This window comes from Nannospalax galili, unplaced genomic scaffold (assembly GCF_000622305.1).
Source record: "Nannospalax galili isolate Female #2095 unplaced genomic scaffold, S.galili_v1.0 scaffold514, whole genome shotgun sequence".
Taxonomy (NCBI): domain Eukaryota; kingdom Metazoa; phylum Chordata; class Mammalia; order Rodentia; family Spalacidae; genus Nannospalax; species Nannospalax galili.
The window spans coordinates 1,220,789-1,237,604 of record NW_008336076.1 but is presented as its reverse complement, the minus strand read 5'-3'; the positions used below and the strand labels follow the sequence as shown (position 1 = coordinate 1,237,604).

Below are 16,816 nucleotides of genomic sequence, written 5' to 3'. Positions count from 1 at the left end.
AGGTGGATCTCTGTGAGTTCAAGGCCAGCCTGGTCTACATAGTGAGTTCCAGGACAGCTGGGGCTACAGGGAGACTCTGTCTCAAAAAGACCAAAAATTAATAATAATAATAATAAAATACAGGGCAATTTTATTCCTATATGTAACATGTAAACAGTACATGCAGAATTATATATTAAGAGGGTGTTGGATCCCCCAGGACTGGAGTTACAGATGGTTGTTAGCCACCACATCAGTGCTGGGATTTGAACCCAGGTCTTCTGCAAGAGCATCAAGAACTCTTAACTACTGAGCCATCTCTCCACCCCATATATTAGAAATCTTGAAATAGAAAAAGACTATAAACAATATCTAATATTTAATATATATTAGCAAGGATAAAGTTATTAAGTCAGCATAAATTAAATATAAAGAAGTTCATTGAATAAAATTTTCTTGCAGCTTACACTCATATTGCCTAAGATACTCTGGTATCTACTCTTTTAGATTTAAGAATACTATTATGATTGTATGTCAAACTAGTTGATACTTTGTTTTAAAACAAATATGCTTTCTGACCATCTATTTTCTTATGGAGCTACAAATGTAAATGTCACTTTTCTGGCCCTAAAGAAACTTCAAATTGACCAGTAAGGACAAATATGAATTCAGCGGCTCCACTTGAGAAAAGATATCTTGAGAGATGTAAAGTGTGAGTGGAGTTTGAGGGATGAGAATAACAATATGTTCAGATGAGGGAGGGGCACGGATACGTGCCAACACTGATGCCTGAAGCCAGAAATAGTACAAGAAACAAGTGGTCCTTAAAGGAGGAGACCAGGTTGCTCTTTTAGGGAGAGAAGTTGATAGGGTGAAAATGATAGACCAGCAAAGGGATTATTTTAAAACTGGAGGATGTTAGAGTATTGCTATAGTGTCCCAAGAAGAGAATATGTACCTCCTTTTCCAGCAGAGCCAAACATGTTACAGAAAATGGCATAGTTCACCACTTCTTTTATCATCTGACCATTCTGCCCCGTTCAGAATTATTTTATCTTTCTGACTTTTTCTTTCTGTATCTTTTGGGGTCTTTTTCAGGTAAGGTAAAGTACTATAGATCCTCCTGCCTTATAGTCACAGTCCTTTTTTAAAATTTAATTTAATTTAATTAATTTATTTATTTATTTATTTATCTATTTATTTAGGTCTCACAGACATCTGCCTGCCTCTGCCTCCCAAGTGCTGGGACTAAAGGTGTATGTCACCATGCCCAGCATATTCAGAAAGTTTAACAGTTCAGGATAACTCTGTCAAGTTTTTTTTTCAACTATGTGTGAAGAGGAGACTTTGTAAGCCTACAACTTCAGAGTTCAGGGAAACTAGACAAAGCACTAAAGAGAAAATTTTATATCTATTTTTTGCCTATAAATTCAGAGGTTTTACTTTCAGTTTGCACATTTAAAATTAGTTTAAATAAACTCATTTTTATCTTTAAAAAATTCTATTTGCTTCACTTATCTATCTTTAAAAATATTTTTCAAATATTTATAAACACCATACTTTTAAAATTATGTTTTTTATTTATTTATTTTTATCTGTTTTTCAAATTCTGCTGTACTTTAGAACAGTATATTGTCTCTGGGTTTATATAACATTAATGAATTCTCTATCAGTTCTCAAATGTAATCAGATATTTTAGTGATACTTAGGAAAGCTTTTTATTTTATTTTTTTAGCTGATATTTTATGATTTTTATCAACAGCATTAATAATCTGTATAAATGAGTAAAGAAAACAGCATCCTTATAATTTTTCAGTGATATAAAGTTTCAACTTTTCTTGTTTTTAGTTCACAAATTTTATGCTCTAACTAATGATAATTCTCAAAATGTGATCCACGAATCAGTACTGTTGGCCTTACCAGGGAATTTAAGGAAGTGTAAATTCTCAAACCTTTCTCTAAAAATACTCAATCAAACACTGTCAGCTATGGGGGTTTTTAACAAGTCCCTGGGTAATTTGGAAACTCATCAAAGTTTGAGAACTACTGGTTTGTTGTGCAGAGCAAGCTTGAGCTGCATAGAGATTTGTCAGTAAATTTTTTAAAACTTTATTCTCTTTTCTGTACAGGTGTCATTGGTCAGTTTAACTGCAAATGCCTTAGGCTACTCAGAACTTGGTGCCATCAAATCCCTGAGAACACTCAGAGCTCTAAGGCCACTAAGAGCCTTGTCCCGGTTTGAAGGCATGAGGGTAAGATCAAATGTGTTAGAATCTGCTGGAATTGTAATCAAGAACAACCTGAAACCTTGTAGAAGTTTCTACACAGAGTCTGAGTCTTCTCCATTCACATTCAGATAACCAACCAATCAAAAATATTTATTTGACGTTCATAATATATAACACGATTAGACACATTCACAGAATGATACCTTGTGTTCCTAATTCACTGCATTTTCACTAGCCAAATATCCATCGTGTTTCAGGGGTTGCTAATATGAATCAAGACTTACTCTCCTCCTGCTGTTTATAAAGGTTCAGGCAATCTTAGCTGATGTAATTTAAAACTTCCCAGCCATGACTCATCATTTCTTCACCACTCTTTATAATGTTCTTTGAGCCTTTTGAAGTGTGAATCTGGCCTTTTAGTTTTCAAACATAGACTGGGGTGTCTAAAAAGTAGGTCAGTTGTGGAAATCTAATACTCCCTTAGAAAGGTGATACACAGGAACAAGAAGTTATGCCGACTTTTGTCATCCCCTGGTGCAAAAGCTTAAAACTACATATCCATACCACCTAGAAAATGACTGCTCTGTCTCCATGGTATCCGTGTTTTAAAAAGCTAATAGATGGGAATGCACTCAGCCAGAACTACAATAATCAGTTTCAGGCCAACCTGAGCTACAGAGTGACACCCTATCTCAAAACAAAACAAAACAAACAAACCAAAAAGCAAAAACAGGAAAGAAAATAGTTCCTTAAACTTCATCAGGTTATAAACACAAGCCTAGATGAATGCTGTTTGTCTGCATTTGAGTGCGTGTTTCTATGTATGATTGCATAGAAAAGAATGGCTCACTGTTGAACTTTTTTCTCTTTATCAATTTAAGATCACTGTTTTTACAGTAGTAAGTTTAATAAACAAAGTGTATCAAACTTTCAGTACTAGAATACTTTTCACATTTTACGTTCATCGCCCATACATCCACCCCCTTGGCTAGCTTTAGGGATCAGATCCCATACTATGTGCATAACAGACAAGTGCTCTGCCAATGAACTGCATCATGTCGACAAGTGCTCTGCCACTGCATCCTTAGTCCCGGGGGTTCTCTTCGCCTCTCAATTTGGGTAGTAAATTGTGGTGATCTTACTTATAAATTCATGTCATTATATGTGGCCTTACTTATTTGTGAATTTAATGAACTCCATTCCTTGATGAAAATCTGTTACGTTTACGTGCTTACCTCCAAGGAAAATATTCCACAATGTAAAATTCATTTTATATTCTGAGTTATAATTTTAAAATTCTTAGTTTGAGCTATTGGATATTTCTACCCAATAGTCAACTTTGATGATAGATATATTTTTTTTCTGTACGTGACCATTATTTTCTGATAGTGCTTAAAAGTAAGTGAAAATGAATACTTGGGTTTTCCCTTATTTTTCCCTTCTCCTGTGTTAGGTTGTTGTAAATGCTCTTCTAGGAGCCATTCCCTCCATAATGAATGTACTTCTGGTCTGCCTGATCTTTTGGCTCATATTCAGTATCATGGGAGTGAATCTCTTTGCTGGCAAGTTCTACCATTGTATCAACTATACTACTGGAGAGATGTTTGATGTGAGTGTGGTCAACAACTACAGTGAGTGCAAGGCTCTTATAGAGAGCAATCAGACGGCCAGGTGGAAAAATGTGAAAGTAAACTTTGACAATGTGGGACTTGGATATCTTTCTCTGCTTCAAGTAGTAAGTATCCTCTTTCTTCCTTGTGATGTATAATTAAAATGAGTCTAAGGTTATTCTTCACAATGAGATATCACTTCAGAGCTGCTAGAATGACTGTCATCAAAGAGAGGAAGGTTACAAGAGTTAGCAAGAACCCTTGACATGCTGTTAGTAGGAATGTAAGTCAGTAAGCCAGAAGAAAACAACTAAGGAGATGCCTCAAAACAGGATAAAAGAGTTACCATGTGATCCAGTGAGTCTGGTACTGAGTGTATGTCTAAAGGAAATGTGGACTCCATATATGAAAATGACATGTGCACGCCCATCTTTTCACATACCGTTTTCACACACATGGAAATTTATTGATTTCAACTGCAGCATCATTCTTGACTATTAACTATGAAATCAATCTAAGTGTCTATCAGTGGATGAATTTATAAAGAAAATGTGGCATGGATATGGAATGATACTCATCCTTAAAACAAAACCAGGTCAACGAGATGACTCGAGAGTAAAAGCACTTGCTGCACAAGACTAACAACCTGAGTTCAATCTCCAGAACCTATGTAAGAAGCTGGATGTGGAGAAACACATTTGTAATCCCAGCATTCCTCTGGCAAGATGGGAGGCATTGACAAGATGATCACCCAGAAGCCCATGGGTTAGCTAGCCTAGAGTAGGCACCACAGAGGAAACACGATCAACTCTGCCTCACCAATGTGGAAGGAAAGAAGCAACTTCTGAAAGTTGTTCTCTGACCTTAACATACACGCTGAGACACATGCTTACTCAAACACATCATACGCACACATCACACATATACACATACACAATAAAAGGAAGGGAGGGAGGGAGGGAGGGAGGAAGAGAAGAAGGAAGGAAGGAATCTTGTCACTTACAAGACAGATGAATCTGGTGGGCATTGAGCACTAATAAACCAGATAGAGAGAGACACAATCTACATGTTCTTACTCATTTTGAATCTAAAAAGAACTGAACTCATAGAAGCAGAGTGTAGAATGGCAGCTGCCAGGAGCTGCAGGTAGGAGAGATGTTGCAAACAGACACATAGCAGTTAACAGGACAATTAACTTCAGAGCTGAAGTGTATAGCAGGGCAACTGTAACTAAAAAACAATGTATTGTTTTGTTGTTGTTGTTTGTTTCTTTGTTTGTTTTGGGGTTTTGGGGGGCTTTTTGAGACAAGGTCTCCCTGTAGCCCCAGCTGTCCCAGAACTCACTATGTAGACCAGGCTGGCCTTGAACTCACAGAGATCTGCCTGCCTCTGCCTCCCAGTGCTGGGATTAAAGATGTGCGCCACCACGCCTGGCTCTAACAACAATGTATTGTATACCTGAAAACCACTAAATATATTTCAAGTGTTTTCAACACACACACAAAGTGAGGTAATGCATATGTCAATTACCCATTCTACAACATATACATATTTCAAAACACATTCTACAACATGAATATATTTTCAAATGTCAATTCAAAAACATAAAATTGAAACAAAACAGAAATATATAGACCTTTTAGGAACACTACACACCTGCAATGAACTATATAAAAAGATAAAGTAAAATACTTCTTTCTGAGTTTCATCTGGTGTTCTTCCTCTTGGATTGCTTCTTCTGCCATTGCTGCCATTCTGCACTAAATTGACTCAACACAATTTATAGTCTCCCAGACTATACATTAGGCAGCCCAGCACAAGTTCTTTGTTTCTGGCATTTCTACTTAAGCTCTTAGTGTTTTCTGCATCCCTAGTTGGAGCAAAGAAGAGGTGTTGGTTGTCGCAGGAGAGTACGAGTGTGGAAGGGAAGAGAAATATGCTTATGCTCCTTCTCAAGTGCCAAACAATGCTTCAACTCTTGCCAAGTCTTACCCACCAAGACTTCACCAGTTCCATAGCCAATGCCCCTGCCTCATACCCTCACCTCATTTCTCCCATGTTCCCTTCCTGCTTTTCAGACAGGAATATTCCTCTTATAAATAACAACCTTCCTATCACAGCAATTACAGCTACTATAAGGTCTTAAGAACTGATTTAGTTCACCTCATCGGACTACAGCATATTACATCCACCTGCGTCCTCAAGTAATCCAGGCTCACAGTCCCCAGCACTACATCCAGAGATCATCAAAGCCTGTGCACTAAGGAAGTGAACAAATATAGTACTTTTATTTTTAGGATTACTATGCTCATACAATAGAACACAAATATTTGTTTTTATGTATTTATTTTATTTTATGTGTATGAGTGTATTGCATGTATGTATGTAGGTGTACCCGAGTGATGCAAGGCCCATGGAGATCAGAAGAGGGCATCAGATCCCATGGAACTGGAGGTGCAGACAGTTGTTAGCCATCATGAGGGTGCTGGAAACTGAACCTGGGTCCTCCACAAGAGTGCTCTTAACCACTGATCCATCTCTCCAGATGTACATTGCAGTTGGATGTATTTTTTTCAATTAAGAAACTGATTCTTTATATAGAACAATTACCTCAAGATAGTCTGTTCAACTTTAAGAGATTTTCAAGAATAATTCTCATGATTGATGATGGCAATCACACCATTCAGAAAAGAATAAGTGGAAAAACAAGTAGTAAGATCTAATTTTTGCAGCATACTGTTGAAACTCTAGTGCTATATCTGAAATCCTTTCTTTTAATTTCATGTTATAGTCTTATAATCGTATCAGACCCAAAGGCTGCTGAAGTGGCTTTTATGATCATGTACTGCTAAAGTAGATCATGATTTAATTATAAATGTTAAATATGCAAATAAATCCATTATAAAACATAAAAATGAATAACGCATATATTATAAAACATTGTCCACACAATTTAAAGAAAAACATTTTTTCTCTTTTGGGTCTTTTTTAGACAGGGTCTCCCTGGAACTCACTATGTAGACCAGGCTGACCTTGAACTCACAGAGATCCGCATGTTTCTGCCTCCTGAGTGCTGGGATTAAGGGCATGCGCCACCACACCCTGCTAAGGAAAAATTATTTTATGTAAATGTATTTAGATAAATCTTGGTTAATTGCTCATGTTTTTTCTTTTATATTGACACATAAATATTGTTCATATTTAGGATGTACCATGTGATGTGTGTATCATGTAAACACTGTGATGTTCACTCAGACGTTCATGGAGGTGTAGCTGTCCCCACAAACATTTCTCACTTTTTTGGTGAAAACATTCAGAATACTTTCTGCTAGGTTTTTGTTGTTGTTGCTGTAATTTTACTCTGGTAATTTATTTTCTAAGATTTTTAAATAGAGGAAACATAAATATTTTTACTTTTTAACAGGCCACATTTAAGGGATGGATGGATATCATGTATGCAGCTGTTGACTCAAGAAATGTAAGTCCATTGGGGGTGGGGTTGTTTAATTTGATCAGATGAATATAAACAAAGTATCGAAAGTTGGTGATGGCAAAAAAATAGTAATAACTATGAATCAACTTACAGAGTACACTTATTCTACCAAAATAAAATTTTTATCTTTATTTTTTTTTTAAATTATCTTTGGATGGCTGAAGAGATGGCTCAGTGGTTACAGGAACTTCCTGTTCTTACAGAGAACCCAAGTTTGGGTCCTAGCACCCACATCAGGCAGCTCACAACCACTTTGGTACTTGCACATTGTGATACATACACTCAGGCACACACATATACATAAAAGAAAATAAATATAAATAAATTTTTTAAGAGATTTGTTGGTAGGGAGCCAGTCTTCAGTTGCAAATTTGAAATCCCTTAACCTATAACAAGTCTAATGGTAACCTTATTAAGAATAATTAGTCACAAGAAAATTGAAGTTGAACAGTGTTGGAGATACCTTCAAATTTTAATTAGAAAGTTTTTCTCCTCATTGTGAATTTTTCTCATGTGTCTTTTCTAGTAAGCATGGCCCGTGATACTTCGATTTATTGCTTATATTTGCTAAATGAGATGTTTATTTTGGGATCTGACAGTCCTGGCTGCTTGTGAGTAGAGATCCTCAGGACATCTCTGCACCTGCTACATTTCTTCCAGTAGGAGAAATGGAGTGACTGCAGTGAGGGGCACAGGAAACCAAATAAGCAAGCCCGAAACTTAACAGCGTTCCCTCTGGGAGGTGAAATTTTTTGATGGAAGCAGGGGTGTTCACAGTCTAGCTCACAAACACAGCTTTTTCTGCAATTTTTGGAAATTTCACATAGTCTATCAAAGGAAGAAGTCATATTTTGGAAAGAGATTGATTTCTGGTTTCTTAGAGCACTGTGATTACTCTCAAAATCGTATTCCCCTTGTATCAACAATTAGCTCTGTGAATGAAAAATTTCTGTTTTTCTAAGCTCATAAAAACATACAGAAGGAGACACAGAGAGCATCAGACGCAGAGAATTCTAAAAGTCATGTATTTTATCAGGAATCTTACCTATGAGCCTTTTCTGAGTAATAATAATAATAATTAATAATAATAATTTCTTATCACTGCTCAAGACACTAAGGCTATCTTACATTATCTCATTTAATTCTATATAGTAGTCTTATGTGCTTGGTACTACTGAAGCAGAAAGGCTTAACATGTTCAAAGGTAGAAATTTTTTGAACTCTAACCAATTCTGTATGCCTTTGGTTAATTTGTACAGTTATTTCTGCCTTTATCAACACCCCATAAGGTATAGAATTTGCTTTCAGTTTCTTCCTTACTAGTCTAGCAGAAATTGTCTGCTACACAACCCCTCACACTTCAGCATATTACGGAAGATGAAATCCAACTGGCCATTCAAGTTACAAGGAAACGTTTCTGGCTTTTACTTTCATTAGTCATCATAGAAACACACATTTAAACCAAAGTGAAACATTACCTACACACCTACCAAATTATCAGCATTAAAATGTCTGATAACTTCAAATGTCCCAAGAATAAAAACAGTAAGGACTCAAGCTTCACACTGGCTGAGACAAAAGAGGAGGGAAGGGGTAAATGGGATGAAAGGCTTCTTCTAAAAAGAATTTTTTTAATTAAAAACAAACAAAAAACATCAGAAAAAAAATAACAATTGGGGCTAGGACAGGAGAACTGGCTTAGCAGTTAAGAGCACTGGCTGCTCTTACTGAGGACCTGGGTTCAGTTCCCAGCACCCACATTGCAGCAAACAACCATCCATAACTCCAGTTCCAGGGGAATCCAACACCATCTTCTGACCTCCACAGGCATTGCATGACACAGGTGTACTTACATACATGCAGGCAATACACTAATATGCATAAAATAAAAGTAATAAATAAAATGCATTTTTAAAGCATAAAATAGCTGGGGCTAGTGAGATGCTCACCAGCAAGTAAAAGTACTTGCTGCCAAGCCTGATGGTCTGAGTTCAATTATCAGACCCACTTGGTGGAAGAAGAGAATGGTTTCCTGGCACACACACACACCCACACACACACACACACACATATATACACACACATACACACACATACACAATACACACACACCTATACACACATACACACACCCGTATATACACACACATACACACATACACAATACACACATACACAATACACACACATACACACATATACACACAAACACACATACACATACACACTAAATAAAATTATCTGCTTTCTGCAGCATATATGCTTTTATCTTTTTCTGTCTTTTTGAGACAGGGTCTCCCTCTAGCACCAGTTGACCTGGAACTTGTTATGTAGACCAGACTGGCCTTGAACTCACAGATATCTGCCTGCTTCCGCCTCCCAAGTGCTGGGATTAAAGGTGTGCACCACCACGCCCTGCTACAATATATTCTTTATAAATTTGTACACCTGTACAAATGTATAAGATAGTCTATGTACAAGAGTAAACATAAAATTTTTGAAATGACAAAAATTGGAACTCAAAAATGATAGCAGTGAACAAATCAAATAAATACACAGTGATGGGTGGATGAATGCAGTAGAGCAAACCAGACGCATATCACAATTTGTTTAAACAGTGATGTGAAATGAACAACTGTTCAACATATGCAATTAACGGTAGAGAAATGGAAGAGGTAACTACCGTAAGAATGAGGGTGGTGTCATTGCTGCCAGTGGTGGTGAAGTTAAGCTGGGGAAGGGTACACTAGGATTTCTGAGGTACTGACAAGGTCTTGGGTTGCATGTTTCATCTTTGTAGTACACTGTAAAGTTACATGTTAAAATTCCACTATAACGTTTTTATTTAATTTTGAAAGGTTTGAAATTTCACTTTACTTTGTTATGCACACATATAAATAATGGCAAGTGATCATCAAATAATAGCTAGTTTTACAATAGCTTCAATGTTTTCTACTTAATCATTTTCATTACAAATATCTTACTTATGATCCTCTAAACTGGCTTCATGATGCAATAAATCATAATCTCTACTCTTTATCATGAGTGATTGGTTAATTAAGTTGTTGAGTGTCCTGAGAGACTGGTACACTCAGCCAAAGATCCAACTATCAGTCACTTTCCTTAAAGTTCTTGACAAGACCTTTAAGTCATTGTAATACAAACAGTGTCCACTGAATAGAGTGGGTCAATGTCCATTTTCAGGAAGGAAGGATCCTACAAGGTACTTATATGTACACACAAAACACTGTTTCTAGCCTACCTAGGAATTGTGTATGCTGTATTAAACCTTACATACTCAGCAGTCACTAGTAGCCTAGCTCTTCCTTAGGCACTTTTATATATTAATATATTTAATGTTCACAGGTACCCTAAAAAGTATAGATTCCAGTATTTCCATTTCACACATGAGGGAACTAGGCAGAGAAAGTAAATATTAAACATTTTAAAGTAGAGTGATGAGGCACAGGCCTCTCCTATGGGGAAAGGGAATCCTTCCTTTCATGCTGCATTGGGATCTTGGCTTACTAAGGAAAAGAGCATTCACAATCCAGGAGTTTATTTGGTGCAACTGTTGTGATTATCTAGACTTTCGTATGAATGATTTCATTATATCAGGTCAGTGAATGGAACCATCCTGCAAGAGTCAATAAATATGTTAGGTTTGGAGGTCCCTAAATTCTGTTCAATATTTGTTTTCTGTTTATTGCAGTGATGATACTTAGAGATTTGAAAGTTCACTGATGTGCTTTTTGTGGAGCTGCTAAGTCTAATGACTGCCACTCTTCGTTTTTTGTAGGTAGAATTGCAGCCCAAATATGAAGACAACCTGTACATGTACCTTTACTTTGTCATCTTCATCATCTTTGGCTCATTCTTCACTCTCAATCTGTTCATTGGTGTCATCATAGATAACTTCAACCAACAGAAAAAGAAGATAAGTGTATTCAAACTTCTTCTTTGAAGCACAGTTGCCAAAGAAGAAAATTTAAAAAACTGAGAAATTATTTTGATACTTAGTGAGTCATAAGGTTTCAGGTCATTTATAATTGAGATAGAGTGCTTGGATGGCCCCAGGGTGTGGATCTGCCTGCCATGACTTAATTTATATCTTGACTGTGTAGATTTCCAGGAATGTGGTCAGAAGCATTAGGAAAGTCAGCCTTCTTGTGAGCTTTAAGGTGGATTTCACAGCTAGTAAAGATCATGGTTTTAACAACTGTTGCCTTCCTTTCTTTACTTTGGAGGTCAAGACATCTTTATGACAGAAGAACAGAAGAAATACTACAATGCAATGAAAAAGCTGGGTTCAAAGAAACCACAAAAGCCCATACCTCGGCCTGCTGTAAGAATGGAATATTTTATCAGTTCCAGAGCCAAAATTTCAGAAAGTAGTGTTTTTCTGAATTTGCAACCCTAAGTTAACATTCTGACTAGCTAGCCTTGATAGCCTGAATATTTGTATGTTATATGCACATCATGTGTCAAAATTTTTTAATACATAATATATTTTATATAAGTATATAAAGTAGATGCAATTATTTTTTGGTCTTAAATACTTGTAGATCACAGAGAATTGGTGTCATTGAAGAGATATTTTAATGCAAAAAAGAAATTACAAATGTTTACATATGCCATGTGGACATAGTGGATGCTCTGTGACTGTGACTGCCCTACAGATTGATTGGCACATCTCAGGTAGACCACTGTTTGACCAGATCAACAAATTCAATGGAATCATTAATGAAACACATTTACAAAGTTTTTCTTCTGCTCTTCAGAGTAACCACATTTCATCTTCCCCCTACTCTCTTGCCCCGAAATGGACAATGCCATGTGTTTAAGACCTTTCTGCTTCTTCCAGTTCCACATTTGCCAATGACTGCTGGTTCTGTTTAAGAATTCTCAGGACAGTCCTTCAGTTCTCCTCTCAGTTCTGAAAGAATAACTCGGATAATAAGTCTCAGGACCCTTCCTATTTGGTGCATACACTTTAAGGCCAATTGGCATTTCCCAGGATTCTTGATTTCATGAATCCATTGCTGAAAGTATAGAGCTAGCCACAGTCAGAAAATCTGCCAATGATTCTAAGAAAGTGGAAAGCTATATTGGACAAAAGACAAAGATAATAAAATTTGTGCCCAGTCTTTGAGAAACAGCACAATTTACATAAATGGAAGCAGAAGTAGTAGTCCCTGGGTAATAAAATTATATTCTAAAGCTTCACAACAAGCATTGTAGGGGAGAAGAGCGATGTATTTGAATTACTGAGTAGTGGACTCAAGTTTGAGGAGGTTTGTCTTAATTAAACAATATAAATACAGTAGCTGTGAGGGCAGCAGAATGGACTGCAGAAAGGGAGATGTGAGAGTGCTTAACCCAGAAGATGCTAAAGAGCAGAACACAGGGCCACAAATAAGAGAATGAGGCTTCCTATACACAGGAAAGCAGGTCTGTCATCAGCGTCATGCCAACAGAACTGGAACTCCAGAGCTGTATGGCTCCATAAGGAAACTCAGTGGAATGAGGCAGCTCTAGAATTTAAGAAGAAAGTGATGGTGTGTAAAGAACAGAAGATCTAAAGTGCTCATGTTCTGTAAAATCATCAATTTTGATAATATAAATTGGAGTCTTATAAAAAAGCATATGGAATCTCAGATTTAGGTTTTGTGAGGTATCCAAATCCAGAATAAAGATTTTAGGATTGTCAGAATAGAAGTCATATGAACTTTGAAGTGCAGTTCCACTTTTGAACATTAATTAAAACAGAGAAATATCTTGAGCATGAAGACTTGGTCACCACAAATGATAGAGGCAAAAAGCAAGGGAGTAAGGCTGATTAGAATATATTTCAAATGCACATATATACATATGCATGTATCTATGCATATACATTCTTGAGAAACATTTTTTATTTATTTTATTTTATGTGTATGGGTGTTATGCCTGCATGTGTGTAAGTGCACCCACGCCGAGCAGTACCTGTGGAGAACAGAAGAGGGCATCAGAGTCCCTGGAACTAGAGTTGGGGATGGTAGTTAGCCATCATGTGGGTGCTTGGATTTGAACCGGGGTCTTCTGCAAGAACAGCCAGTGCTCTTAACTGCCGAGCCGTGTCTCCAACCACCAAGAAACATTTTTTTAAAAAGAGAGAGGCTGAGATTGGACAGCTATTTCATACCTCTGCCTCCCAAGGCTCAGGGATTATTAATTACAGAAAAGGGGGTGGAAAGATTGTAATAGCCAGAGATGATAGATGACCACAAGGAAACAGAGTTTTCCAGACAGCTGGTCAGTTACACATATGAACTCACAGCAATGGTGACAGCATGCACAAGTCCCGTGTAAGTTCATACAAGATAAAATCCCAGCATAGACATGGGGAAGTGGGTAAGAAACCCAAACTCAACCTAAGGAACTTTTAGCAACTGATGGCTGCTGGGACAGGGAGAGACAATCTCTTACAGGAATGGGACTCTTGGTAGGTTGATCAGGTTCCAGTGGATAAAGCCATGCTCAAGGACATGTAGAGACACAAATCAGGTACTATAGGCCACATTATATATAATGGAGTACATTGAATTGGGTGGGGAGCAGTGGGGGGAGGTGTGGATGGAGGAGAGGAGCTAAATACCATCAAATTATCCTGTATGAAAATCCCAAAAAATTTAAACATAGAAAAGAGGAGAGAGAGAGAGAGAGACTATTCATACTATTCATACCAAATGGCATATAAATTTGCCTAGGTAGAACAGGGTATTTAACAAAATTATTAGTGATAACTGTGCAAATCAGAGATTAACCTGATACAATCCATTCATCCATTCATTAACACTATGTATGATGTTCTAGGCTAGGCATTTGGAATTAAACATTGATCAGCGCTCAGTCAAATAATCATAACAAAATAAAAGTTTCCAAGAAGGAACAGAAGCTGTGGGTGCTGATAGGGGAGAGTAAATTGATTATCAGGGAAGACTTTATTGTAGTAATGTATTACTGGGCGTTGAAGAAGAATGAGGAAGTATCAATAGGCAACATAGGATGAGAAGAGCCTTGTACAGTCAAAGCCCTGATGTAGGAGGCCACATCGAGCACAGAGACTGGGCCTTCTTCCAGGTCATGTTGAGAATGCATGGGTTTGAATGGGCCAGTCTTTACATGAACTGTCTGCATCTTAAGAAAACTAGAAAGTGTTTAATGGGACCCAGTTTGTTTGGGTTTTATAATGATTCAACAAGTTTGACAGATACAGAGGTATTGCACTACAGATAAACTTTGGAGTTATTTCAGAAACCATAGGTAGCAGAACCAGAGGGGAAATGGATGGATTTGGGCACTGTGGCCAAAGTGAAATTAAAAAGGGTCCATTAATTGAGCATAGGAAATAAGGATAAGAACAGAAATGGTGAGTTGTTACTGTGCCATTTGGAGGCATAGAATGTTATATGGGACATGTGAGGTGGGTGCTAGTTTATAGAATTTAGCAACCAAAAGTAGGTGAAGGTGGGGTAACAAGACAGGGGTAAAACAAAGGTTTCATAAGACTGAGAGTTGAAGTTTGAGCACAGCAAAATATGTTCTGGAAAGGACAGTGTGGAACAGACAGAGAATAAATACAGAGTGAGTGGCACAGGATGTGAACCAAGGATGTAACCATTTAGGTTAGAATTAGAGAAGAAAAGGAACCAAGACTTCTAATGAATTATGAGTGACAAATGAAGAGTGTGGAAATCCAAACAATATGAAATAATGAAGTTCATTGATGAATCTCTTAACACTAACTGACTTTGATATTTAAAAAAAAATAGTAGATAAAAGAATGGAAAATTTCTGTGGATTTGGAATTATCCTGGGAAAAAAAAATAAAGACAGAGGGTTGCTGATTAGTGCTTGAGACCAAGATGAACTCGGAGAAAATGTTCTTTAGTAGGCAAGGCCCTCAGAGCTGTACAGCTCCCTCCAGCATTTCCCACACCTAAGATTTAAATTGGAAATGACAAGCAGTGACTCAGGATTGGCATTCACACTGAAGAATCCATCCAAACACAACATCCGCAAGAAATCTGAGGGGCTTTGTCTCAATCGTGCTGATAGGAAAATTAACATCAGTTTCTACTTCTAAGAGAGTCTGAACTTACTAAACCCCAGGGCCTATATCGGTGGGGGAAATGGCATTGATTGGCCTTAAAGAACTTCCAAAACATGGGGCTAGAGAGATGGCTCAGGGGTTAAGAACACTGGCTGTTCTTGCAGAAGACCCAGGTTTGAATCCCAGCACCCACGTAGCAGCTAACAACTGTCCGTAACTCTGGTTTCAAGGGGATCCCACGGTTTCTTCTGTCCTCTGCAGGCATTGCATGATACGGGTGCACTTACCTACATGCAGGTAGTACACACATACTCATAAAATAAAAATAGAAAATTTTATATATATAAAGAACTTCCAAAGCAACAAAGAGAGAGTAAACTAAAGCTATCTGCAATATAATGTCCTAACTTTTAGGATGGCTGAAAGAACAATGTTTTCTGAGAGCATGGCATACTTAGCATTTAAAGCTGTTATTCACCAGACACAGAAGGGATGGTGCCTACACTAAGAGAGAGGACAGACGAACAAGCTAAAATGAGAGGAGAGAATCTATGTAGTTTACTAAGAGTGGTAGAGATAAAGGGAGCATAAAGAAGAAGGGGAGTTGGAACTGGAATTAGAATTTAGTGGAAAGAGGTGATGGGAGGAAGGTACCACCTGAAGAAATGGAAGTCCTGTCTAGTCAACCAGCCAAATATATATTCAGAGAAAGAGACAAACAGAATAGAAGAGGTGCTGTTTGATGTCCCAAAAATTTTAAAGGAATTGATGAAACTTTGAAACAGGGAGAGGGCAAAACATTACAATGGAAAATGCAGGTCAGCAAAAGTGTGAAGTTCTGGGAAAGCAAGCTATTAAGGTATAGGAAGCAGGGCATCAGTCATTCTAGTTCAAAAGACAGAGAGACCCCAAAACAGTCAAATCAAGGCCTGAGCTCTAGAGGGTCAGAAATAGTAGATACAAGCAAAATGGAACATGACCGTCTCTTGATGAGAACTAGCTTCCAAGTGCGAACCTACTTTCATAAGCAAGATATAAAGCCAATAAGATTCAGATCAATTAGGACAAAGGTGGACTCTGTAAATTCTGAAACAAACCTCTGAAAATAATTTTATTCTTGGGGCTGGAGAGGTGCCTCATCAGTTAAGAGCATGTACAACTCCTACAAAAACTCAAGTTCAGTTCCCAGCACCCATATCAAGCAATTCACCTGACTGGCATCCATGGGCACCAGCACTCAAGTGTACATACACATAGAAACACACAGTTTAAGACAATAATAATAATTTTATTCTTACAAAAGTTACTCCATATAATCTATGTATGGATTTATCTGTATGAAGGAAAGACATGTTATGTAACTACAAATAAGTTATCAAAACTAAGAAAATTAATCTTAATATAGTATCACAAA

General features: G+C 37.3%; 1 protein-coding gene across 5 annotated transcripts in view; it reads left to right on the top strand.

The window, feature by feature from the left end:
• The window catches only part of LOC103732335 (sodium channel protein type 2 subunit alpha), a 157,384-nt gene that overhangs the window by 132,981 nt on the left and 7,587 nt on the right, over window positions 1-16,816 (top strand). For all 5 annotated transcript variants that reach the window (XM_008830901.2, XM_008830900.1, XM_008830903.1 and 2 more), the window contains 5 exons: window positions 2,109-2,231; window positions 3,661-3,942; window positions 7,242-7,295; window positions 11,110-11,247; window positions 11,551-11,655. In XM_008830901.2, the coding sequence (XP_008829123.1) occupies window positions 2,109-2,231; window positions 3,661-3,942; window positions 7,242-7,295; window positions 11,110-11,247; window positions 11,551-11,655 (702 nt within the window). The remainder of the gene's footprint in view (window positions 1-2,108; window positions 2,232-3,660; window positions 3,943-7,241; window positions 7,296-11,109; window positions 11,248-11,550; window positions 11,656-16,816) is intronic.